Below are 25,750 nucleotides of genomic sequence, written 5' to 3'. Positions count from 1 at the left end.
CAGGTACAAGAACTATGGATGTAATGTTTAAATTCAGTTTATTTGGTACATCTCTGTTGAAGGCACAGGAGCACAGAATGACACAGGTGCCATTTTAAGAAGAGAAACTATGAATTCAATCTTCAGAATGTCATTACAGTGTGGGGCTTGCTTATTATGTTTTAATAATGTAAGGGGGCTTTTATTCAAGGGACTGAATCTGCACCATGTATTATTTGTTAAATTAATATAACCATGTTCTATATAAGTTTATGCATCTTCATTGTTAAGTTAAATACAAAGTATATGCCTGTTCTGTGCTACTGATGTAAAAGTGAAACATAGGTCCAAAAGACTTTTCAAAATGATAAAGTCAAAGGGTAGTATTCAAAAGCAATGGAAAGAAAAATATTCTGTATGTTCTTTCTCAGGAGATTGGCTGACTCTTCTGGAAACTCCAGTATTACTTTCATGTTGGAGGATGTCAGTTGTTTACCTGCCGCAGTGGGCTGCATTCATGTGACCAGTGTGTTAGGATTTAGAAAAAACAGTATACATAATTAGGTTTTAATTTATATATTATCCCGTGACTAGTAATCATTTTGAAAGAGGTGCCTGGCACTTTACAGCCAGCAACAGTTCTCCCATGCACTAGTGTTTAGGTTGCAGCCTCACCACTAGATGGCAGTAGATCCTACACACTGGTCTTTTAGGGACACATTATCTGGTTTTATATTTTATTTTATTTAAAAACTGCCAGCATTGTCTGTATGTTATGCTTTCTAAAATAGAAAAATGAACAAAATCAAATGGAAAGGGAGCATCCCACTAATGGCGGTTGTATACTGTTCAATACTATATTTGGAAGGCCTGTTCCAAATGTTTTCTGGGCCAAGCATGGTCCTATAAAAGAAATATTATTTGTTTATACTATATGTACTGTTGTAATACTGTACGGTTTACTATGACAGGGATAACAGTCGTAACAATGTCGCTTTAACAAATAAACCACTGTGTGGCTACAGTACTATCACAGCAAAACACGCTTGTTTTTGCAGTACAGTCAAACTGTTTATTTGTGTGAAGTCACGCAAAGCACATAATTCAAAGTGAAAATCATCACTGGGATGCACTGCAGAGGACCGTGGTTATTGTGTAGAAAGAAATAACACAGTGCCCCAATGAAACAGGCAAAAACACACTCTTTGATATCACTACAGATCTGTGTCTTTTGTCTCTTATTATTAAATGCGTTGACTGCCAAGAATATAAAGCTTTAGTTTTAGAGTTTAAACAGGATTTGAGCAGCAAGAGCATCAACTGCATACAGTATCATTCAGGTTTATAGGGATGACTGTGGAGTTTTTCACATAAAAAACTGCTAACAATGAAATTTGTATATTTTATAGCATATAGCCATATTCAACAAAAAATAATATTAAACATTTAAAGCATGCTGCATTTTTCCTGTGTAATTAATGTACCAATTTGTCAGCACTGTGTTCTAGTTAATGCCCATTACAATGTAAAAGCAACAAAAGAAAGAGCTGAACGTAGACACAGGCATAGCATAGTTTCGACCAGCCTTGCACACAGGAATAGTCATTGTATTATTCATAGTTTTAGACATTTAGAAATATAAAAAGATTATAAAAACACTTTTAAAGTACCGTTACTTGAGTGGTTGTGTTGCATAAGGAAAATAAGATACTGAGTACCTGTATTTGGAGCTGTGGGTAGGTTTCCAAGTGTTTAAAGTGAGCTACAGTAACAGGTTATCACAGTGACAACCTGCAGCTTTAGTTCAGACAACCACCCACAACCACTACCATACTTTAAGTTACTTTCCACACATTTTATCTTGTTGCATTTGAATGTCCAAGAAAAAAAATTGAATGTCAAAGTTATAAATTTGTATAAAAGAAAATAAGTGCAAGAATGCACAGGTCACATACACAGTTCATACTTCATACACACACACACACACACATATATTTACACATTCACACACCTTATGCTCCAGCTTGTTTACACACTAATGCTCAGTCTGGCTGAAGTCATAGCAGAAGTTATAATTGCTTGGAGGTTTAGGGACGACTGGGGCACTGTCTGGTATAGGAACATTTTCGAGGTCCAGGAGGCGGAGTTTAATCTCCATAGACAGGAGGATCTCCAGCTCGCTGCGCATGGATTCACTGCTCATCTCCCGGCCCAGGAGTACACTAAGCCCATCTGTCCACAGGCAGAACTGAGATAGTGAAAGGCAGGTTAGTATCTTATCTCTAATCTGTACATAGTACACAGAAAATTTCAGGAAGTATGGAGAAGGCTCACATCAGTTCTGGAGGGCGCGACGAAGTTCAAGCTGTACTCCTCTACGTCATATGTGATACTAAAAGCCACATCCAAAACCTCCTACAGCAGGAAAAGACAGTGAAACTTCTGTTTGTTACCGGAGGCAACCCTGATAGAGATAAGGAAAGTATCTGACCTTGTTCTGTTTGCCTTTGTTTTCCTTCATGTGAGGACAATCTTTTCCTGTCAGCAAACCCTTGATATCTGCTACTGGAACTGAAGGAGGAAACAGAAACAGGTTAGCATAAGTCAAACAAGTATAAGCTCCATCAAGAAATACTATGTGGAAGCCTTTTTTGGTTAGATGTTTATGGATATATTTCTGGTTATTATTTCGACAATAGAAGCTGCATTTAAGGTCAAATACATTCATTTTGCTCCACTTTTTTCTTAACTTACTCTTCTCCTGCAGTGTTTCTATTGGTGGGTTCTCTGTATCTTCCTCCACATCACCGTAATGAAGCATTTTGTGATTGGGTGATAAGCGACAGTACCAGAGTTTATCTGAGGAAAGACAAAACAACCCCAGATTTCAGCCTGACAAGTGTGCTGGAGTGTGCGACTGATCATGTGTTTGTGTGTGGGTCTCACCTTGCCTGCGTCGGCTGCTGACCTTTCTAAACATCGTTCCCTGACACAGCCTGTTAAGTCTCTGTTGGCGGATCAACTCCAGCAGCTCTGGCTTCAGGCGCTCTTTGAGCTCACTGTTGAAGAAGAGGAACATACACACAACTACATTTTTTATCACAGGAAAAACAAAAACAAAAAAATTGAAATCAAAGTGTATAGCCCAGGCAGTACTAAAATGCATGGATGGCATTATACTGTGGCAGCAGAACACTGTTACACTGAAGCTTGTTACATGCTCCACAAGAACAGATACATTTTTGGCCGGTACTTTTTTATCTTTCACGAGAAACATGTGTGCAGAACTCCTCATACGGCCCTCCCACTGCATTACACGTCGTGCACACAGATAAATGCCCACAGGTTTTGAAGGACATTGCTAAGAAAAAAAGTTCTGCTCAGATGATGTGTCCAGAACAAAGCTGTAAGACCTCCAAAACCAGTGCTCGGTGAAGAAAGTGATGTCATTTTCTTTTTGGACTGTTGAGAGCCATTATAAGTTTCTCTGTTCTTGTGGAGAATGTAACAGCCTTAAGTGTTTAGTGACAAACAGGAACACAATAAACAGCAATGTGACTGCTGGCCAGTCAGTTGGTTCTATAGGGGTAGAAACTATCTGGTATTATCTACAGCACAGCTGATTAGTTTAATGTTACAGATGATCGACTCAAACAAAAACTCTACTCTACATAATTTATTTTCCAAACTGTGAATCTAACAAACAAAGGACAATGGATCAGCAAAACCAAAACTCAAAAAAAATTCAAGTTGTTTCATTTTGTTGTCTTTAGTTACATTTGACATGAACAGGTTTACTCACAGTACAGGTGGAGCGAGTGTCTCTTCCTGGTGCAGCCTTTCTGTCTGTCGCAGTTTGAGGATCTCACTGTAGTTGAGCGCATTTACTTTGTTCTTAAAGAGCTCCAGGGAGGTCGGCTTACTAGACAATGTCCTGGTTATCTGCTCCCTTACCACCTGCATCACCTGGGGATGGAGACATGGAGACAAGGTTACATACTGCGCCAACCATGAGGAACAGCAGATAATTCATTTTGTAAATATAAATTAAAAATATTACAGACAACCAATCAGGTTGTCAGTGACAACAGTTATGTATGCTGAGCATTTTTCAGCATGATGGCCACTGCCATTTTGGCTGTGTCTGAATCTGTGAACAAACTAGGTGAGTTTGTGTGAACCATGAGGTGGTCTTTTTGCTTTGAGGCCTATTTGTTGAAATTTGTATCATCCAACTGTCATTAAAGTTGCTGCTGGCATTAGTTATGTACGACTTTAAGCCTCACACAATGTGAACAGGTGAGTTATATACAAATACTGCTGCTGTACAGTTGTTGGGAGCTGCAGAACTCAAATCTGTTAGCAGGCTGTAAAAATATTTACTTCTACTGTAAAGTAGGGCATTTTAACATGAAAGAATATGGTGTTTGTTTCCATTTCCTACCCTTGGCTTACATGTATTCTCCTGCCTACTTTTATTATCAGCATAATATTTAAAGGCCATCCTTCTCCTGGTTCACATTGTCTACTGACATAGCCTGCATAACCTCCATATCTCTCCTTACTAGACACAAGCCAGTCAATGATCAGTATGTTGGCTAAATATCTGTGATATTTGCTCCACTCACTCATGCCAACCATGCAGCAGAATTGGAATTGCAATCAATGATGGACAAGCTGAGCAATTATCTTACTGTTAAGAGAATAGGTCCTCTTAACAGAACATTAATTTAAGATTACAAATCTTATTTAAATTTAATTAAACAGCAGTTTGTTGAGTGATTCCAGATTGGCCTGCTGTGGCAGTTGGATCTGCATGTGTGTGTGTGTTTTCTGCATGACATGTTAAAGTGAAGCTCACAAAGACAGACAGGAGGGGCTGACCCTGAAACAGGAGCTCAGGGCAGTTTGTCAAACTGCACAGTTGCATGTGTGTAAAATCTATGGCTCCCTCAGTTGTAAATAGTGGAAAATCTATATAAAAATCTATAATGCAAAGAGACTGATCCAACTGCTACTCGCCCTGCTTCTCTGACACACACTCTGCTGACCCAGATCATTCCTGTTCACACCCGATCTCACTGATTGTGAACAATCAGTGGCTGAACTGTAATACAAGCTGCTCAGTAAATCTGTACCTAGATGATTATGTGATTTTATACAAATAACAATAGGCCTGCATCAAAACTGTGGAAATCTGAAGGCTCCTTCTTAACTCAGACATTCCTTGAATGTGGCAAGGATTTTAAATGTGACCAAGCTTTTTATGACTGCAGAGAATGGCCAAGCCAATCTGCCTGGCAGCAGTGGAAAAGCACTGAAATCAGAACTGTCATTCCATATTGTGTGAACTTCCAGGGACACAAAACAAGCGACTACAGTTTCATACTATGATTCCCCAGAGCCAAAATATACTCAGTGTCCAGCAGTCTTTTCATGATGCGAGCTTCACATTACCACTTCACAGTTATGTCATATTATCTCTCACTTTCTTATCATAGCAAACAGTTTCTCATGTTGTTGATATGATAAATATGAAATATATAAATACACTTTATATTAATCTCCATTTAAACAAGCTATTTAAAGCAAAGAAGCAGTACCACAAATAAACTTACCTCCATCTTGCCAAACCAGACAAATGTGACAAGTGGTGAAAGTGAAGGAGAGAGACACAGAGATCACCTACATGACAAGAGAGGTGCAGGCCTTTGGCTGTTTTGTAAACAGACACCCTGATACTTACACACATGCACATTGCACACCCCCTCTCCGTGTCCTGCCCCCTCTGTCAATGAGCTGAACTGGCCAATAGCAGCCTTGACTTGCAGCTGTCTGTTCTCTAAATCCCAGCAGGATGTGCATGTATGCTAGTGTGTGAGGAGGATGACCGTTACCACAAGAGGTGTATAGATCCTACACACATGTGATTGGTTGCAGGGAGTGTTAGTACGGTAGTATCACACTTATAGAAATACTTTGAATTCATTATCCACACACTGAAACCTTAATTCGGCCCGAGTCTGTGCGTGTGTGTGATACTCTCCTTTTCTTGTTTTGTTTCCTCCAGTCCAACCCTCTCATTCTCTCCCTTTATTATTGTTTCCAGAGGTTTTACGTTCCCTCTGTTGTTGTGTAATTACTGCTGATGCCCTGGGCGCTTTGTTTTGCTCGTTTCCTTCTCTCTCTGTTTCTGCCACTCACCACGCTTCTCTTTGTCCACCTAATGCCCCTTTGTCCTTGCCCCAAAGCATCCTGGGTAATAGGCCATGAGCAAAAACAAAAGGTCAGTCTGCTGGCCTGGCGATCAGAGCACCAGCCTGCTCCTGAAAGGTCAGGAGGTCACTGAGTTTTATGACGATCAGGAGAGAGCTCTGTAGATGTTGGACGGCTGAGTATGGTGTTGAAATGTGGATCTCTACAAAAGCAAGAGCTCTCTCTCTTGTAGTCTCAATATTTCTCCCAGACAAGAATGCTCTGCTGAAAACCTTTTCTTTAACAATTACTGTGTAGTACAATGTGGTTGTAAGGTCACTGTGTGTCTGTGGGGGTTGGCCATGGTTAGTTGGGTAGAAGAATAAACCTGTTTCACAAAAATATTTCAACAAAGAGTGCTTTAAACAACTTTTTGTGGTGCATTTGTGTACAAGTTCTCTTTGTTTTATAGTTCATTAACATAGCTCTGTGTGGAAACACTGCCTGAGCCCCAGACAGACTAAGTCAAACTGGGTGGTTTTAGGCCTGTGACCAGTTTCAACAACAAATCATGATGTGGAAGTGTGTTTGTGGTTGTGGGTACCACAAATGAGTCTAGGTACACCTTGGGAAATGCAAAGATCCTGTTGCGGAATTTAGTACACAGGTCAGTTCTGCACAGGCAATTAAAGATTTTTTACCCTAGCAGAAGCTAAGGAAGTGTTGATCTCAGAGGGAGGTCCTTCATTCAGCTCGATCGATCACAAATAGCTTGCTGACCAAGTAAGACAGCACTTTAAACACAGTTGCTGTTGGAAGCTTCAGGGGAAATTCTTCATCATGTCATGCTATGTTACTGCATGGTACTGTACCTTGTCAAAGTCCTCCTGTGTGGCTCTCATCTCTTTCCAGGTCTTGTTAAGCAACTGAATGCAGACACAAAAAAGCTCATCCATCATCCGATCCTGACTGAAGAAGATGGGGTGGTAGTCGGATCCTGTCTCGGAGGCTGTTATCAGAGCAAAAGGGAGACAATTTTCAGGGACAAAAGCAAAATAAAAGAAAGGAGTTTTAGCTCTAGATGAGGTTAAAGCGAATGTAGCGGCAGACTTACGCGGCTCTCCAATACGAAGGATTTCACACAGGATAAGAGTGAGCTGAATGCTGCTTCTGGCAAATGGACACTCATGTTTGTCCTCTCTGCTGCTGTTCTCCAGGACAAACTAAGAGACAGAGGAAGAAAAAGAAAAATAAGACAAGATGCAAGTGTAGTCAATCAGTGGATTTCTTGCACATCAATTTTATTTATCCTGCACACATTTAGCAATTAGACTTCAAACTATAACTTACTATAAGAGTGTGTCAAGAAAATATCTATGCAAAGAATGAACTAAATAAAGAGCTCACCCTGCTGTAGGCATCAGGATAGCGACTGGCAAAATAATACATAGTGTCCAATGCTAAAAGGCCGGGAGGTGTTCGCACCAAATCCTGACCGGGATTACTGTTGTTCTGAAAAAAACAAGACAAAATAAAAAAATCAAGAACAGCAACAGCAATGTTTTCATTAAGAGTTTTCATTCAGTCAGACAACAGACACTTACAGAGAAGCCCAATTTCTTGAACTCTTTGGCACAGAGGGAGCGTCGTCTCTCGTGGCTCAGGCTGTTTTCACTTTCTGTCTCAAACGCTGCCTGCCGCAAACCATGAAGGGTGTCTCTTTGTTCCTGCAGGGATAGTGTAGTAATGTTTTAAACTGTTAGACACATTTGTACTTTTTTGCTTTTGGACTTCTCTGTTGTGTATTTATTAAAACAATAAATAATTAATAATAAATAAAAGCGTTCACCTGGCTGTAACAGTCCAGAGGTGTCCTCATGCGAGGCTCCAGGTGATTCAAGGTAACTGACTGTAAGACGTAGAGGTAGTGGGCCATCTCATCTTGCACCGAACCAGAACTATGGATGATGTTCTGCAAAAAAAACATATATTTTTTATAGTACAGAATGTTTTACACCAGCAAAATGAGGTCTTCTTTTATCATATTATTACAATATGCAAATGTTAATCTGGGAATAATTTACCTTATAAATGTACTGCCGGAGATTCTTCTTATTCAGGAATGCAAACATCTCCTAAAAAATAGAGGGAACAACAACAGAACCGTTACTAGGGTGCAATAATGCGTTTCTAACATTGGGTGGCGTCAAAGTGCCAGTTTTTAATTAGTCGGCAGGGCAAGAATTAGTGTGTGGGACTTTGACCACTGTGACGAAACCTTTACTTGTTGGTGCTTGTATTTCAGACTCAACTGCAACAAATGTGCTGATAAGAAGGGTGGGTTTGTTGACCTGATATAAAAGTGAAGAGTGAGTGTGTGAATTACAAAGAGAGCCTAAGAGAAAAGAGATGGTGTTCTGAATGAAGGAAGTGTTTTCTGTACAATGGGAGAGGAGCAGGAACAGAACAGAGGGGCAGAAAGACTTGACTGTCTGTGGAAAAGCTAACATGACCAGACAGAACGAGAGAGATGGACCCATTCCCTCACCCCAATGCAAATGCATTATCCCCAGATTTTATATTTATGTTTTTGTCCACAAGTTAAAAGTCAATCATCAAACGTGATTCAGATTATTCTGCAATAAGTCCCCCCTTACAAACTGGACCGCTCTCCATAGATAGCGAAAGTGACATAACTCTGTGGAGTGGTGTCTAAATAAAAAAACATCCATTGAGCGTGTTTTAAATGTTTTTGAATATAAAAGAACGTAAACAAATCCCAAATACAGTTGGTTCAAACCCATCAACGTCATATGTGATGCATGTGTTTGTGTGTTATCCGTGACAATGTCTGTGGAATGGTAATGATGCTGTGAATTTCACCCAAGGGAATAATAATAAAGTCTAAAAGTTTTGAAGTAGCTTTTGGAATTTTATGGAACGTAGAAGCAGCATTATACATGTATTTGTTAGAAGATTTTTTTTTAGTCAGGGAAAGACACAGACAGAAGTACAAATGAAAAACATCAGTTTTCATAGTGAAAACACATTTGTAGCCTCAGGCCCCACAGTCTGGAACTAACAGATGTTTAGGCAGGACCTGAAACAAACGGAATACCTGCTGGTCTGCATGCTTGGAATATTAATAGTTACTTAAATGAGGAAGGTAAGGAACAGACTGAAGCAGCACCTGTCTGTCTGACTCTCCAGCTATCTGTAGCAGGGCCATGAGAAGGGCCATGGCTTTGGTCTGTATCTGCTGATTTGTCCTGAAAGAGAGGTAACAAGGAAGTGTGAGACACAATCTAATCGTCTACAGCTGTGTAAAACGTAGTCCTACAGACTGGCAAACTTATTTTCATACTATGCCTCTGTGGAGTCTTGGTGCCATACATTTTTTACATTTAATAACGTCCTGAGACAATGCTGCCACTTATTACCTACAGCAGAGGTGTCAGTCTGTCAGAGTTTTGTAAACATGAATTACAAATATTGTGGCTTTGAGCTGGTCGGTTACTTACACCTGTAAGTGAGCAATGAGCTTCTCCATGGTAATTTCCTGTTTGACCTGCTGGAAAAGGCTGTGGCTGCTTAGCACCATGCTCTCCAAGATGTCCAAGGACACCTGCTGTATTGATGCATCCGTTGGCTTGGCATTGACAAAGCTGGCAATCTGAAAGAAAGAGAAGAATGAAGAGAAGAGGAATAAACAACCTGAGACCTTAGAAGAGAATACAGCAACACTGGAGAAAAAACCTTTTTGATGAAAACAGAAGAGATGTTCTCCCACGAAACTATCCCATGATCCATCAGTTCCCTGAAACACATCAGCGTGTACGTCATGATCGCATTACTCCTGAAAGACAAGGATACACACCATGTATTATACAGCAAGTATAATCACACAGAAGAAGCATTCAGCTAGGTGTCATATTGTTTCAAGTATTCACAGTAAGAATAGTTACTGAAGTTTGATTGCTGCAGCTGAATTGCTTTGAATGCTGATGTGAAGGATTGCTCAACAAAGATAGACTCCCATGTAAAAATGACACTGAAATTCTTTAATATTTGAAAAACTATAATTTTTTTTAAAAAAAACTTAAAGTTGACCCGGAATGTCCTCTGTGAGATTAACATTTTGATAGTTAAATGGCTGAACTCGAGAAACTCAGCACATATGAGTCAGTTTCAGGAGGATCTAACCACATAGTTTAGCAGGATATGCTGTTACATGTGCAGGAGCCCTTCATCACCAGTACTATCTCTCTGTGGAACAGCATTCCAAGCTGATCCAAGAAAAACAGGCAAGCACACACACAAAAAAGATGGAATACTAACTCATTAGAGTCTTCTACTATTTTGACCAATAGAAGATGTCCGTCTCGGCTGATGAACTCCTGAGCAAAGGTAACATCTGTGGAAACGCCTGCTAGCTCCTTCAGCGAATCGCAGCGCACGCCTGAATCCGAGCTCTGGATACCCTTGTATAAGTCCTCTGCACAACGGCCCTGAGTTCACAGGCATCAGTGAAACATACACAAAGACACAAGGACATGGAAAAAAGTTGTTTAAAATGCTGTTATTTACAGTAGCATGGACAGAACAAGGCTAACCTATTTTCTCTTCTGTCAGGCACTTCTGTAATTTTGCTGTAAGAGTTTCAGCAAAGTAGGCAGTGAAAGGCCAAAGAATGTGAGAAGAGGGAGGTGAAAGAAGAAAGTGGTTGGGAGCCTGTTGGTTGCAGACTCACCGGTGCCTTGGTCAGACGCAGAATGCAGCCGTTCTTAATGTCCAGACGATTCTACAACGCACAAACAGACGTACACACAGAGGAAACCTCATTAAAAATGGAGGTAGAGGAAAGACACACATGTACAGTACATACTGTACACAGTACAAAGATGTCAGAGAAGATACGTGTATGAAATCTGTACACAAATATATTAATAGCACAGCTACTAATAAACCCATTGACACTCTGGCAAATAAAGAATCTTAAAAATTAAAAGGCCATAACTAACCACTACTAATAGTGGCAAAGTAGAAGAATAAAAAAATCTGAGTAGAGTGTGCAGTTCTCCTTATGAACATATATATTTAATAACTAATGGCATATAAGTATCAGAATGAATAAGGCTTTGTCTTTTCCATTGCAGAAGCATCAGGAGCTCTACATCCCCTGATAATAGTTTTGTTCCAACTGTGTCTCTGCTCCATTAACCTGCACAGGTTCTCCTTGCAAGGAGTCTGACATCAGACTGCTGTTAAAAACAGGAAGTAACACGCCACATGTTACACAAGCTCTTCAACCTGCTCCTCTACAATGGAAAAATTTGTGTGGAAACCATCCTAACACATCTATAAAGAAAAGATAAAAGCAAAACACTCCTGTTTCACACACTAACTATCAGCACTACCATACCAATTTATTAGAAACTTCTCTACATTTCTCTGCTGAGTTCTACAGTCTTTAGCTGAGTGAAGGGGGATGGCTTCCAGCAGCAACCTTTGCAATAGCCCAGTTTTTTCAAAGAAGCTGAGTGAAGTTCCAGCTTCTTTTCCCCCTGTGCGTCTTGCGTCTGTCTCATGCTCACTGATTGCATTCATCATACTATGCTTCATATATGGCTTCATCTAAAGAAATTATATATATTTTTTGACATTAGGGAAACTCACAAAAGCGAGTAGTGCTGACAACACAAGTGATTCACTGGAGCTGTTAAGTCTGAAATAGAGATTTACTCCCTTCTCATCTCATCATGGAAACATCTGAAGGAGTGACTCAGGCCTGTTGCTCAATGTCTTCAAGATGAACTCAGACATTTATCAGATTGATTCAGCTGTATGGAAAAATATTTAAGCAGCGATGTGACCGACCGATTCAGTGATGTACATCTGTACTCCATCCGCATACTGCAGAGCATAGTTCTCCGGACCTGGTAGATTCCAGCTACGTACACAAACACACAGTAACATGTACAGTTGAAAGGTGATAACATAGAGTAATGCAGCAATATTAATCTAATCTACCATCATCTACTTACCCATCACACACCTCCTTTATTACAGCAGAGAGAGGCTTTTTCTGCAAACACAACAAAGCAGCATCAAATCAGACAGATCATACAACATAGAAACACACACCTGCTGCATATGTGTGGCTCATAACAGCAATTCTTACTATCAAAGTATTTCCTCTGTCAGGCAGCTCAATTCATGGTTCAGTAATGACATGCTGTTATGGGATTGTGGGACCACAGCTATTTGTGCTGGCTGAAAACCTTGTTTGCAGAGAGGAGGAAATCCTAGAGCTCCCCAACACTTTCTGAACAATGTTACCCTCTGTGCCCATATTCCTCTAAGCACGTAAATAAAAGCCAGACTACTTCCATGTCTGACTCTCAGCTATCCTGCTATTATGGTCAGCAATGTGGTCATCCAGTCAAAATGTCTTCAGGTTCTGTGGTAGACCCAGTGGATGGTCTGTTATTAGTGGTAGCCATGGGGGTCAGCCAATCAGAGGTGTTTGGTAGAAATGTTTGGACCAATAGGAAGTTTTTGAGGGATGTTTCTGGACTTGTGATCTAAAAAAAGTATCTTGTTTATAGAATGGCCCTCTAAATTCTCATTTAAATCTGTGAGTCTTTCAGGATCATGTAACAAGCTTCAAAATTGATTTTTTTGTCTGGTTTTGTAATTGTTGATTCCATTCTCTCTGGTCTGACTTTCACAAGGTATGAAATGTAACTGTGATACACTCAAACCTCTCTGCTGTCTGTCTGGCAGACAGTTTAAACCACTGTGCGATATAGTGTCTCATGCAAGGAAGTGCAACTTCCCCAAAGTATCTGGGAAACATGGAAAACTTCCCCCAATCACATTTTGTAAAAGTTCACAAAACACATATTCAGCAAGAAAGTAGTAGTAGAGTAGTTAACTGAACATTATAATACTAAAATACAGTTTTTTATCTATCAATAATTTCATTTAATTTCCCCATGATGGTTACATCCCAGTAAAACTGTTACTTACACACCACAGTGTGCTTTTATTTTACTGTTATTTATTTAGTTGCACTATGTACAGTTTATATACCATTTCTACCTCCACTCACCTGTGCAATAACTGTTAAATATGTAAACTGTTTATAATGTATATATCTTTTATTGGTAGCCTATTTTATATTGTATATATCTTTTTCCTAACTTATCCCTTGCTGTCTGTATGCCGTTGCAAAAATGCAATTTCCCCATTGTGGGACTAATAAAGGTTTCTTAATCTTAATCTTAATCAGCCAATTTTTACAACTTTACACAGAGAAAATAAAAAACATAATATAAATTGTAGTTCTGTGGCAGCAAGGGCAAAAAGAAAGTATCAAAAGCAGACCTATCAGTCCAACTACCAGCAACATCTCGTTATCACTGTCACCACAGTGTAATAATTGTTCCATCATTTGTGTGTGTGTCTGCATTACCTGGTCCAATTGTATAAGCTGGGGGTAGGCCCCAGGCATCTGGATGGCAATCCTTACTATATCCTTCTGCTGCGGCATGTTGGCTTCTCTTGACTCCACGACTGTCTACCTGTTGATGGAAATAAAGTAGAAAAATGTCACACTGAACATATATTAAAATGCCACAGGGATATGAAAATGATGTGACCTGGTCTCTGAGAGGACTACAAATCTCATATTAAAATTTTGTATCGAGGCTAGAATTGACTTAAACTTCCAGAGACACATCACAAACTTACAAAACAACTTGTGCCTAGACTTAGCTAGAGATGAGGAATAAATAATCAAATTAAATCAAATATATCAATTCTGACAACAGAAATGTGGAAGCATCACTGATGAGTCAAAATGACAAACCTAGTCATCTCATGAATGACTCGTGGATGTAAATACAACAATCATTTTCAGTTTGAAGCAGCAGAACAGCTGTGTTCCTCTTTCACTATGTAAACTGTATGGTGTATTGGGTGAAGTCGTTATATAGGCAATGTACTGTCTGTGCAGGAACCATGGATCTTTCTTGGTCACCAGTGTTGGGAAGTAAAAAGTATTTAGTTACAGAATACAGATTACGTGCCCTAAAATTTGTAATTTGTAATTTGTAATGTATTCCATTACATCACTAAACCTGAGTGCAGCAATCACCCCCTGCTTACTACAAAGGACAGTATACAACATTCAATAAAAAAATGTCAAGATTGTTCCAGCTGACTGCATTCATTGTTATTCTATTCAGAGAAACAGAAACTGAATGTAATGATGTCAAAGTAATGTATTTTTAAACAATGCAACTAAACTTCATTTTACCACATAAAACAATTTTTAAATATGTACATAAAAGATTGGTTCTTCTTTTTTCAGAACTATGTAGTTAGCTATTCAGTTTCAGTGATGCTAACAGTGTACCAGCATTATGATTGAGAAGCATTTTAAGAGCCCAACGTGACACCTTCACTCTTCATCCTCATCCTCAGACTCTGAACCCCATCAGTCCAGCTGCACTGTCCTCTCTGTGGCCTGCAGCACGCAGCTTTCTGTCTAGTTTGCTGACATGGCCCAAAACATTAGCTTTGACCAAAGATTTTGTATTGACGGTATTGACGGTAAGAGGTCTTACTCCAATGACTATTCACCATCATACACATGTACCATACAATGAGACAAGCGATCAGGAGAAAGTTAGACATCCACTGTGAACAAGATCTTTGTTTCAATGAAGACAATGATTTTTATGTGACTTGTTTTATCCACCAGAGTGAATACACATGTGAAAGTGCCATTGCGTAATCCACCGATTTCAACAATGTAACTGTATTCTAATTACTGTATTCTAATTTACAAAAGAGATGGTCATTTTATATTCTGTTACAGTCTGTAACAGAATACAGTTACTCATATTTTGTATTTTTATAACAATGACGTTGGTACATGTAATCCGTTACTCCCCAACACTGATGGTCACACATACAAACTTCCTCCTCAGCATTCAGTCAGCATTCCCAGTGGATACAGAAGAAGCTGTTGTTGTGCTCTGTCTGAACCCTTCCCCCCTTCCTTGTCCTTTTCTGGCTCTTGCTCTCAGCACATGGAAACAATACAGTTGGATCTAAATTCTTCTGTATATTCACAAGCTCATGATGAAAGGAGAAGACAGGTCGAGCTTGTTGTCTGCTTAGGTTTGGTGTGATTAATAGCACAGACCCCCTCTTAGATAGTTCACACACTATCACTTCCAGTTTTTTTTTTTTTTTAAAAAAAGCTCTCTCAGTTTAGAGCAGCTTTCAAAGCAACACTCCTGCTTCTGTCAAAACAGCCACACGTCTTTCTCACCTCCCTCACCCTGAGGCAGCGTCTTTCCTGACAAAGAATGCCTTCAAAGCAGGAATGAAAGTGTGGACGATAACTTTCCACAGCAGAAAAGGCTGAAAATTAGGATCAACAAGTAGACACAAAAACATCAACTTTGTGTTTTTGTATAATTTATATGGACACAATAGACGGGAGAACCTCAGGTGCTAATATCATTTGGTTATAATGGTGCTGGTGCTTAAGATCAACTTTCTTTGAATGAACAACAAGAACAGTCCTTAGTCATGAATGTAGGTTTATTCGAGGGCAGCTTGTGAGTCAGCTTATTCAAGGAAAATCTCTGGATATATTTTGAAACAACACAGAAACAACACTATCTTCTTAAAGGCAACTTAAGCAATCCCCCCTGGGATAAATGAAGTATTTCTGGTTCGAAATACCAAATGAATCTGTGTACAAAAAAAATTACAACTGGTCTGGTTGGATCAATTCACCATTTTGGGGCTGGCGGAAATATCTCAATATCTACTTCAGATGGTAATGGATGACTCTTCTTATATATTATATTATCTATAGAAACAGTTTAGTAACTATTGGGTGGGTGACTGTGTCAGTTGGTACATATCAGCCTCTAGATGGCCTTGGACTGTGTCATGATCGGGTCATTGATTTGTTCAACTATTTATGTTTGGGTCTCTATACTAGAAAATTGTCTTTCTCCCAAACAAATTGTATTGTGATAGAACTATAATAAAGATCCCAAGTGAAATCATACACTTCTCAAAAGAGAAAACACAAATCACTGCATATTTGATCTTGAGATGAGGCCATCCGTAGTTGACATGCTTTTATTACCACATAATGAATTAGATTTTATATAAGACAAATAGAAATTATTCAACAAGTAGCAAGTAGCAAGTTCATTTAAGTCAGACTTTCTGAGCATTTACTTGTGATAACAGTAGAGCACTATTAGTCAGCCTTCATTATGACCTGTCCATACATGTTCTGGGCTTGTGTAACTCTGGATGGAACACCAACACTGCTACATTCTCTAAGACAAAGGATAAACTTAGGATAGTATTTTAAGCATAGGCTCATTTCTTACTCATCAAAACTTCACGACCACAGAAAAGGAGATATGAAATAAAGCTACTCTCAAAATAAATCAAACTAGCCCTGACAAAAAGCTGCTTTCTCACCTACTCAGCAGCAGTAGAGAGAGAGAGAGAGAGAGAGAGAGAGCGTGAGAGAGAGCGAGAGAGGAGGTGTTCATAGTCTCCAGAGAGGTTAACCACCAAAATGTGTCAGTCTGTGTCTGTGCCTGTCTGTGCCTGTTTGTGATGTCACCTGAATTAGGAAAGTGGAGGTTGAAACTACACATTCAGTATGAGTCTGTTAACTTTCAAAAACACATCATGAAGCTTTAGAAAGCTGTTCCCTGTACTGTGATTACTGCTGCAATAATCAGCACTGGTGCAAATAAACAAACCTTTAGAGTATATTATCAGTTACATAAATACATATATAGCTTATCTGTTAATGCAATATGGGAAGTTATTACAACTGGCATGCAGAAGAACTTATTTAGGCACGGATGAATATGTCATACAGTGAACAGGTAGTTTCCCTTTATGGTAAAATAACCCTATCAAACCACAACCTTACAATGAAAGCAGTATCATTCGAAAATGAAATGATATCAATTTAAAAGACCACCATGTTCAGCAGCAGCTGTCCCTGTCCGTGTTCTTCTGTGAACGGTTTGCTTCATTAGGCTTAAAAAATCACAAGCACGACCAGACCTTTTGTTAGCCCACACACCCACTGTGTGTCTCAGACCCCCTGGACTGACAGACCCCTCTCTGCACTGTGTGTGAAGGGGGAAGCTCTCAGCTGCCTGGAATTCCTGACCTGACACGGTAGCGCACACACAATCATTTTTCATCAGAAACCCTGCAGTTCTGCTACAGAGTTGACTTGACTTCTCTCTCTCTCTCTGTATGTGTAGCGAAAAATAAAAGTAAATTAAAACTGGTATTACCATTTGTTATTCTAAAATATACTTCTGTTTTACACAATCAACATGTGTTGCAGCTACATAGTACTTCAGTAAAGGCACGTTTGCTAAAAACTACCAAAACTTTGTTTAGTCAGTGCTAATAAATGTTAGACACACATAAAGTAGTGTGGCTACAACCAGATATTTGGGATAACTTTCAAAACAAAGCCATTAAAGAAAGAAAGGAGAGTCAGCTGCACGGCTCTTTTCCCTGACTGCGTCCTACCTGGTACGAAAAGACAAGTCGAGGGCTACTGTCCTGCAGGAACCGCCGCAGTCAGAACGAGAAACATCTGCAACTGTTGTTTTTCTTCCCTTCAGAAGGAACGAAGTCAACCCGCGAAGGATTATTTTCTTACAAAAACATCCAGACTGTGAAAAACGCAGGTGAAAACTCCTCACAACAAGTTTTTAGGAATGATTAGATGACTTAAAAGTTCCGGGTTGGCTGGAGTCGATAAATCAAGGGGTTTGTGTCACACTCACAGATTTAGGTAACAGTTTCCGGTGAGGATTTTCAAAATAAAAACCTTCATCTCCAGTGTGGTTTTACAAAAGTGAAAACGGCTCCTCTAAAAAACATTAACCACAAACAAACGATATCTAAGGGTGTTTTATTACACTGCTATTCACTTTGACCGTGAAACTACCCAGTGCATTCCTTCGATTTATTGTCTTGAAACATGCAGCGCTTTTACTTTGGAATAACAATTATATAAATTCTGGAAATGCTCTTGCTGCTTATGCTGACTCACAACACTTTTCTCAGAAATTGTAGATAAAGTAGCCCAAAGTTCCGGGTCGGTTACAGTTGGTTACAGCTGCCCCCTGCTGTCCCCTCTTTTTCCAAGAGTTTTTACATACTATATACATGAATTTTCACTACTGCAACAGCACTTTCACTTATCAGGCTAATTGTAATCAAATGTAAGATTGAAGTCATTGAACATATAATTTCAATCATTTCAAATCTGGTTAATGTATGCCTTTTTCTTATTGAAAGATGACCACAGTGTTAACAGGAAGTGCATGACGTGTCTATTTTCATCATAATCTGAAGAGGCCATATGGAGCTCCATACTCCATACTCCATACAGATGGCCATGCTTGACTGGTGGAATTTAAGGGATAATGCACCCTAATCGCAGAATCTTCTTCCTTCAACTGTACTTTTCATATCTGTGAACCTTATCAGGTTTCGACAGTGTACTTGTACATGAAATGCAACATAACAGTAACCAAGGAGAACAGGCAACCAATACCAAAGTGTTTATTTTGTTTCATTTGTTGCATCTACATCTTAACCATCACTTCTGAGCCTGTTAAAAACAGTTTAGGACTTACACACCAACACAATTCTGCAAATCCATTACTGCTGAACTCCCTGACTGCCCAGAACACAGTGTGTCCAAACACAATGGCTGGCTACTGATCAGAAAAGAAAACAAGCAGCAAACCAGTGCATCAACAGTGATGTAAAAAAAAGTGCAACAAAGACTAGATGCTTTGATAAGCAGGTGTTGTCAAGGAATTTCTTAAACTTTGAAGTGTAGCCCCAAATTAGTTGCAATGAACCTGTATAATATTCCTAGCTGGTATAAAAAATAAATGCTATTCTATACAAGCGGTAGAGAAGGATATACACAGTACACACTGTACATAAATACATACGTCATCCAGCGCAAAAGATTTTTTACAGAAGGTGAATAATGACGATATACTTAAAACAAGGTAACTACTAACTCATCCTTTGCGACTCACATGACCCCTGCCAAAAAGAGAATGATTAGGGTTGAAACAATTTCAGAAAGAAAAAGCAGTGTTTCCACTTTACCACAAAGAGTAAAAACTACTAAATATTAATCTGTGCCACATATACAAAAACAAGCAAAAGATCATATTTTTGACGGTGCCTATATTTACTGCATTGGTAAAAAAAAAATACATCAGAAATGCAACACGTCCTTTTACATGCAAACTTGGTATTTGTTACAATTAAAAGATAACTGCCATATAACTTATTTTGAACAAGGGGGAAGCTATTCCTCTGATGTACACCAGTTCTGTTAAAACAGGTTTCAATAGTCCTAAGTGGCAATAAAAAAAAAAAAGTCTCATAATTAAACCTCTTCATTTACAAGGTAGTCATGTTGTCACTGTGGTGTTTCCAGGAGCACATTTTTATGAGATGTTGTGAGGTTTGTGAATCTACAATCCCTTTATTTTTGGTCCTTAATTCTTTACATCACAAAGTTAATAGGTTTTTGCACCAGGTGTCTTACTCCATTTAATACATATCATTTCAGCAGTAAAAGATTTGATCAAAAGAAATTCCATCTTACAAGCAAAGCAGCTGAATCAAACTGAATGCCTTGTTTATTTGCAACCTATTGCTCTTTCTGCAATGTAGTTCATAATTTCATAATAGTCTGTGAGCTGGTGATACAAAATATATATTCTCTATGTACATGAGGACAGTTCATATTATACCAGCTGCGTTTGGAATCAATGCAGTCACGCGAGAACTCTGTTAGTCTGCCATGACCCATGACCTGATAAGATGGTTTGTATTCGTTTTTGTTTTCTTCTGGAGACTTCTGACTCAAGATAAAAGATTGTTCAATACAAAAACACTCATAGACACACACACTTGCATACTGTAGTATGCCTACACATTCACTCACAAGCATGTGGGAAAGCTGATACACAAACAAAATGCCTTATAATATACAAGAATCCAAAAATATAATTACTTTTTTTCCTTGGAAAAGCAATAAGTAAAATGTTTTGTTCTCGCCTGTATTTCTTCAAGAGGCTGTTTAATGAGTTGCTGTCTGACTGATTTCAGCTGGAGTTCAGCATATCAGTGCAGAGGTGGCCAAGAAACACTCGTCAGATCATATTGGCTTTCCTGGCTCTCTTATGAGGGTGTATTAGCATATTTGGGCGACTGTTTTCGAAGGTCTCAGGGGTCAGAGGTTTAGAATGGGAACGTCAAAGAGGTCACACAGGCCTTCTGTCTCATCCAGGTTGTATATGTAGTCATGATCACTCGGGGGAGGGGACAGGCGAAGGAGAGGCGAGAAAACTGGGGGACAGAGAGAGGGACAGACATGAAGATATGTGAGCCCAGTTGCCAATTTCTCTATAGCTATCCATTAGACAAACAATGATGAAACAATTAACTTTTCACTGTAATTGTCATATGGTTTCTTAACAGTGTATGCACACAAAAAAAAACAAAAACAAAAAAAAAAACATACCTTCAGATGACATCAGGTCTTCTAAAAGGTCTCCACTCATGATCTCTGTTGGGGGAAAAAAAAGAGATTTTTTTAATACCCAAAGTCTGTAGGACACTGAAGACATAGATTCAGAGCAAATTCATATGAGATACACAGAGTTGAGTAAATTATTAAAATCAATGTAATTTAACCATGAAGTCACAAAATTTAGAGATAAAATGTTTACCTTTCGTTGGATCAAACATTTCAGAAAGCTCTTTGGGAAAGTCCAGCACTATAGAAAAAAAATGCACAGACAAAAAAATTGTGTTAGACAATGTAGACGATTACATATGTAGAGATTACATGACATTAAGCTAGATTAATGTTAATACTGAATACTAAATGCACATCTGTGGAAATAAGCACTTATAAACAAAAGCCTTTGTGTCATATTTTAATGTGACACAATAACAGTTGTGACAGACAGGGCCAAAAACAGATGAATACTCACATTCGGATGGATCCGACTTAATCGGTTCAAAGAGTGCAGAGGCAGCAGAAGATGCAGATCCATCCAAAGAAGCAGAGGACTGTAACTGCTGAGTAACTGTAGCAGGAGTTTCTGTTGTTGGGGTCAGTGGCGTAGTGCTTGTGACATCTGACATAAGTAAAGCATGAGACAATCAGTGACTTTGAGATGATGTTGGTCAGCAGTATTGTATCAAAATGTAAGCATCACAAATGGTTTGCTGTATAACAACAATAACAAAAAGTGAGATTTGGCCTAATGCGCATGTGTTACTGCTGGACAATTTATTTTAGGTCCCTTCTATTCATCCTTACCAGTCATTGTGTGACTTGCTGAAGAAGCTGTTGTTGTGGCAGGAGCTGCTTTTGTGGGAGCGGATGGAGTTGTTTTGGGGACCTGGTGGATAAAGTGGTGATAGTAAGAAAAGAGGAAAATCATGACCTTGTGCAACAAATCAACCTTAATAGAAACAAATCAGAAGTTTTTTTCCCATATGATGATAATACCAACAGTACAATACATTAATGATGAATAAGTCTGATCCAAACTAGTAGTGTAATTAATGACAGACGTCTTTCCAAGTACATATAGAAAACTGATTTCTATGTGGACCTGTGAGGCAGGCTGGGAGTTAGGTGTTGGTGCTGGGAGGTTCTGAAGGACGTCATCTGGAGGAGGGACGGGCAAAACAACAGGAGAGGCACTGGAGGGGTCCTTGTTGACCAATAAAACCTCAATGGGACCAGATGAACTCTTGAGACGGATCTGGTATTTTCTCTGCCCATTGAGGACCTGTGCACAAATAGACACATTTTAAGTATGTGGTATGAACAGTAGTTAGATCTAAGAAGCATAAAGAGGGCATGCAAATAACTTACAGCTTCTGGTATGGGCACCTCAAGTTGTGTACCTATGGGAGCACGGATAGCTAGGAGTGTGTCACCTGTAGGAGAAAGGCAGGGAAGTGATGAGTGAAAAGACAGCCAACACATGTGCCACAGAAAAAGTTATGTCTGTATTAGGACTGTGCAGATAAGACTATAATTACCTTTAAAAGCTCCACAGAGGTCTTCATGTTTTACATATGCCATAGTATGCACGAGTTAAGGTTTCTAGACAAGTAGCAAGTCATATTTCAGCAATAAACATGAGTATATCCTTGTACACAGGGACATGTAACTGACAGGGTGTGAGGTTTTAAGTGGAAAGTCATTCCAACAAGTATGTTTTTTAGAAACATCTAAAACATAAACATGCAGACAGTGCAGTGAAGGATATGGGCTGTTGTTGGAGTCATCTGTGACATTCTTGATGCTTTGTTGGACCCAGACTCTCTGCTGGTCCAGCTCATGTTCTCGGAGCGCCAGATCATCTAGCTCAGCCTTCAGATCAATCAGCTTATCAGCTATCTCCCTGGTGTTGCAGCCCGGACCTACACCCCTAAAACACAAAGGCAACACACAGCCATGTAAAGACATTGCCCAATAAAACAGCTTCAGACACTGATGCTGATTGTCATGGACACTGTGTTTTATTATCAGCTATGTAGATTAACTTTCAGCTTAATCAAAATTATAAATCAAAACAACGTTTCCACGGCTGCAGCACACATATGTACAGCTGTCCAGAGCATTGTAGACAGGTGCTTTTCTTGTGTTCTGGCCATTTGCTTATTCATTCTGAAATATGCACAGAATAGACACAGACCTACACTCAGAACCGGCAGAATAAGCATGTACTATGAAAAACAGAATCTGATTCGTTTCATCTGTCTTTACTGTTCTGTTTAACAGTCATTTTTCTACTGCTGTGACATAGGTACACACAGATATGAGACTATTGGAAACATGCAGTAAAATAAAGGTTCTGATCCTCAAATGAATCAGCTCATCATTTATATCCGAGTAGCTACAAAATGTCCACGCTACATGACATGAATTAAATGCTGTTTGGTTACTCTGTAAATGAAGGTTACGATGGGACATAGAGTTCTTTTGCACAGTGAACACAATCCTTTTTAACTTCAAAGAAGTACTTTTGATTTTAAAAAAAATAATGTGGACTTACTTCCATTGAATACTGTTCTTGGACTTCTTCTCTATAAGTCCAATTCCTTCCAGCACGTTAGTGATATCATAGATACGTCGTTTCTGCCGCACTGCTAACGTATCTGCTGCCTAAACAATGGAACAAATGAAAAGAAATAAACAAGAGATGAGGCATTTCTTATAGCATACTTGTAGCCAAAATCCACACAAAGAGCAACTGCTGTCTCTGTGCCAACGTGTGCCTACCGACAACAATCTATACTAAGTTTCACCAGCATTTATAGTGCCATTTAAACATTCTTCCTGTCCCAACCGCTTGGTGATGAACAAGCTAATGATAACCATATGGCAAGAGCTGATAATTCTAGGCTGGATTCAAGGACCTGCTAACGAATAGCTAATAAACCATTGCAATTTTCAGTGTGCATATTATTCTTCATTTTAATATATCATATATAAAAACCTTGAGTTCAGAGAAGGTGTGGTTACTTAAAGACAGCAACACTTCCATTTTGAGGAACAAAACAAATTTCTCTTGCAGCTAATCTGACAAAAACAAGGATTCTTACTGAAGCATCTAAGAAATAACTATACTGATGTATACTGATGTTGTATTAAGCCTTTCATCTTAGAATTGGTCTTTTTCTGTGTCGGACACAGCGGTCAACTCTACAGGGAGTTAATGTGATGATCACTCAAAGTATGCTAGTTTAATTGAAAGAAATGTAGACTGTATGACAGGGGAAAGACTGTGGAAAAAAAATGTGAATGTCTGGTATTTTATTATCAGTCAAGCACAGTCCAACCATTGAGTGTCAAGAGTTAAAAAGCCAATCTGTCCGCCAAGTCATTGAGGCCTGTGTGAAAAAGAAACTGTTGTACTATACAAAGCAATGCTTGGCTGGTCAAGCAGCCATCTGGTTCATTGGGATGGTCTAAAAAAAACAAACAGGATGGCAATGTTTGTTGACAAGTTTCTATTTATATTCAAATTTAACAAGCGTTTAATTCTGGTATGACTAAAAATCGAATGTAATCCAATTTTCAAAACTTTATTACAAAACTTAAATGGTCAGTAGGCATTAGTAGCACTAACTAATGCATATGAATTGATCGATTTATTCTAATCATCTTCTTTATGTTACTGACACCAGCTGGTTCCTCAAAAAAAGTACGATTATACATTTGTATGAGTACATCTAGTTATCTACATGACCTGCTGTGTAGATAACACGGATGGTGGCCTTAACTGAGGTGGGGAACATAGCTAACGCTATGCGTTGCCGTTTAAAATGTGTGCTTTCCGAGTACCAATTAAAACCAAATCGAGTGAATGCATGCCGTTAAGTGACAAAGACATTATCAATCAAGAAACAAACTGTTCATGTGTGACGGTGCTGTAGCCTTAGCTCAAAGGGGGAACGACAAAAGCTGACCCACTTTTAACAACTTTGAATCTGCAGGGGGCAGTCTGAAAAGTTGACCGGTGTTCTTAAAGTTCAATTTGTGCTTTTACTCGAGTGAGTATTAAGAAACATGATAACTAGAAGTCATAGCTTTTACTTTAAGTCTGAAAGTAACCTGCTGCGTCTTAAAACTACAAAGCCAAAAGCAAAGAGCCACGATCCATTCAAATTAGCCTGTCACACAGCTAGGCTAGGCTAACACCCAAGCTAGCGAAAGTGTATGTAATATAACGACAGCAGGCAGGCTCAAAATGACATGTGCTAGCTAACAACAAAGACTCGGGACTGCATGCTCACAGCTTTCAGATCCAGTACTCCATCCTTCGCTTCCTGTAGTAAAGTCACAAACTTGGTGGTAAGCAGTCCCAGGCTCTTCTCGTGCCTGCTTGGGGTCTGTGGCTGCAGCGAGTCTCCCACAGCTCCCAAGTCGCCTCGGTTACTGGCCGACTCCAGCTCCATCATCACTCGGGACCAGCTCCGTACTTCCCCTGCCTCCCCGACCAAATCCAGCCAGCGAGCCCAGGAAAGCACGCCCTCCGCCGTAGACAAATACAACGAAGGCCAGGTATAGTGTGGTGGTGTTTACCAAGCTGGTAGAGTTTGGTAATCCCAAAATTATTCACTAAATCGGGCTGAGCAAAGCTGAGTATGGTAATTCAATGAGCGAGCGTTCAGCGGAGAGCCGTTGGCCACGCGAGGTATGACGGGACGGTTCAAGCGCCCGAGGGAGCGTCTGCAAATACCCACACCAAGAGCGTGTAACGAAACAAGACTGGGTAGGAGGAGAAAATAAAGTCAGTATATTTTTGAGTTCACCATTTGTACCTGAATTGGTCAAAGATTTTATATTTGAGCAACTATCACATAATGTTTGGTTTTAGAGCCGTAAAAAGTGAATTTTACGGATTCAGGCAGGAGG

The 25,750-nt window shown here is 39.4% G+C and overlaps 2 protein-coding genes across 2 annotated transcripts; both read right to left on the bottom strand.

Annotated features, from left to right (window-relative positions):
• Positions 1 to 21: 21 nt before the first annotated feature.
• elmo3 (engulfment and cell motility 3) lies at positions 22 to 18,041 on the bottom strand. The gene is made up of 21 exons (XM_028407664.1): positions 17,788 to 18,041; positions 13,652 to 13,760; positions 12,219 to 12,259; positions 12,052 to 12,124; positions 10,925 to 10,975; positions 10,513 to 10,682; positions 9,931 to 10,030; positions 9,696 to 9,847; positions 9,365 to 9,443; positions 8,259 to 8,309; positions 8,024 to 8,146; positions 7,779 to 7,901; positions 7,582 to 7,686; positions 7,289 to 7,397; positions 7,047 to 7,183; positions 3,782 to 3,945; positions 2,926 to 3,038; positions 2,734 to 2,838; positions 2,471 to 2,550; positions 2,314 to 2,394; positions 22 to 2,227 (listed from the first exon to the last, which is right to left on the bottom strand). Exons 2-21 carry the CDS (start codon positions 13,727 to 13,729, stop codon positions 2,015 to 2,017), a joined length of 2,148 nt encoding a protein of 715 aa, XP_028263465.1. The 5' UTR covers positions 13,730 to 13,760; positions 17,788 to 18,041; the 3' UTR covers positions 22 to 2,014.
• Positions 18,042 to 18,884: 843 nt separating this feature from the next.
• On the bottom strand, positions 18,885 to 25,531 carry e2f4 (E2F transcription factor 4). Its single transcript, XM_028408785.1, has 11 exons — positions 25,129 to 25,531; positions 23,385 to 23,494; positions 22,596 to 22,757; positions 22,366 to 22,409; positions 22,196 to 22,260; positions 21,930 to 22,109; positions 21,632 to 21,713; positions 21,300 to 21,446; positions 21,033 to 21,080; positions 20,825 to 20,869; positions 18,885 to 20,649 (listed from the first exon to the last, which is right to left on the bottom strand). The coding sequence occupies exons 1-11, from the start codon at positions 25,291 to 25,293 to the stop codon at positions 20,534 to 20,536; spliced, it is 1,164 nt and encodes a 387-aa protein (XP_028264586.1). The 5' UTR covers positions 25,294 to 25,531; the 3' UTR covers positions 18,885 to 20,533.
• Positions 25,532 to 25,750: the final 219 nt, after the last annotated feature.

This window comes from Parambassis ranga, chromosome 6 (genome assembly GCF_900634625.1).
Source record: "Parambassis ranga chromosome 6, fParRan2.1, whole genome shotgun sequence".
NCBI classification, from domain to species: Eukaryota; Metazoa; Chordata; class Actinopteri; family Ambassidae; genus Parambassis; species Parambassis ranga.
The sequence above is the reverse complement of the archived record's forward strand: the minus strand, read 5'-3'. Positions and strand labels throughout refer to the sequence as shown.

Coding starts and splice junctions, on each gene's coding strand:
- elmo3 (XM_028407664.1), bottom strand. CDS start 13,729: ATGCCGCAGCAGAAGGATATAGTAAGGATTGCCATCCAGATGCCTGGG. Junction 8,310..9,364: donor CTGGAGAGTCAGACAGACAG/GTGCTGCTTCAG, acceptor TCTATTTTTTAG/GAGATGTTTGCATTCCTGAA. Junction 7,184..7,288: donor CCTTCGTATTGGAGAGCCGC/GTAAGTCTGCCG, acceptor CTCTGATAACAG/CCTCCGAGACAGGATCCGAC.
- e2f4 (XM_028408785.1), bottom strand. CDS start 25,293: ATGATGGAGCTGGAGTCGGCCAGTAACCGAGGCGACTTGGGAGCTGTG. Junction 22,110..22,195: donor AGGTGCCCATACCAGAAGCT/GTAAGTTATTTG, acceptor ATTTGTGCACAG/GTCCTCAATGGGCAGAGAAA. Junction 21,447..21,631: donor AGCAAGTCACACAATGACTG/GTAAGGATGAAT, acceptor TACTTATGTCAG/ATGTCACAAGCACTACGCCA.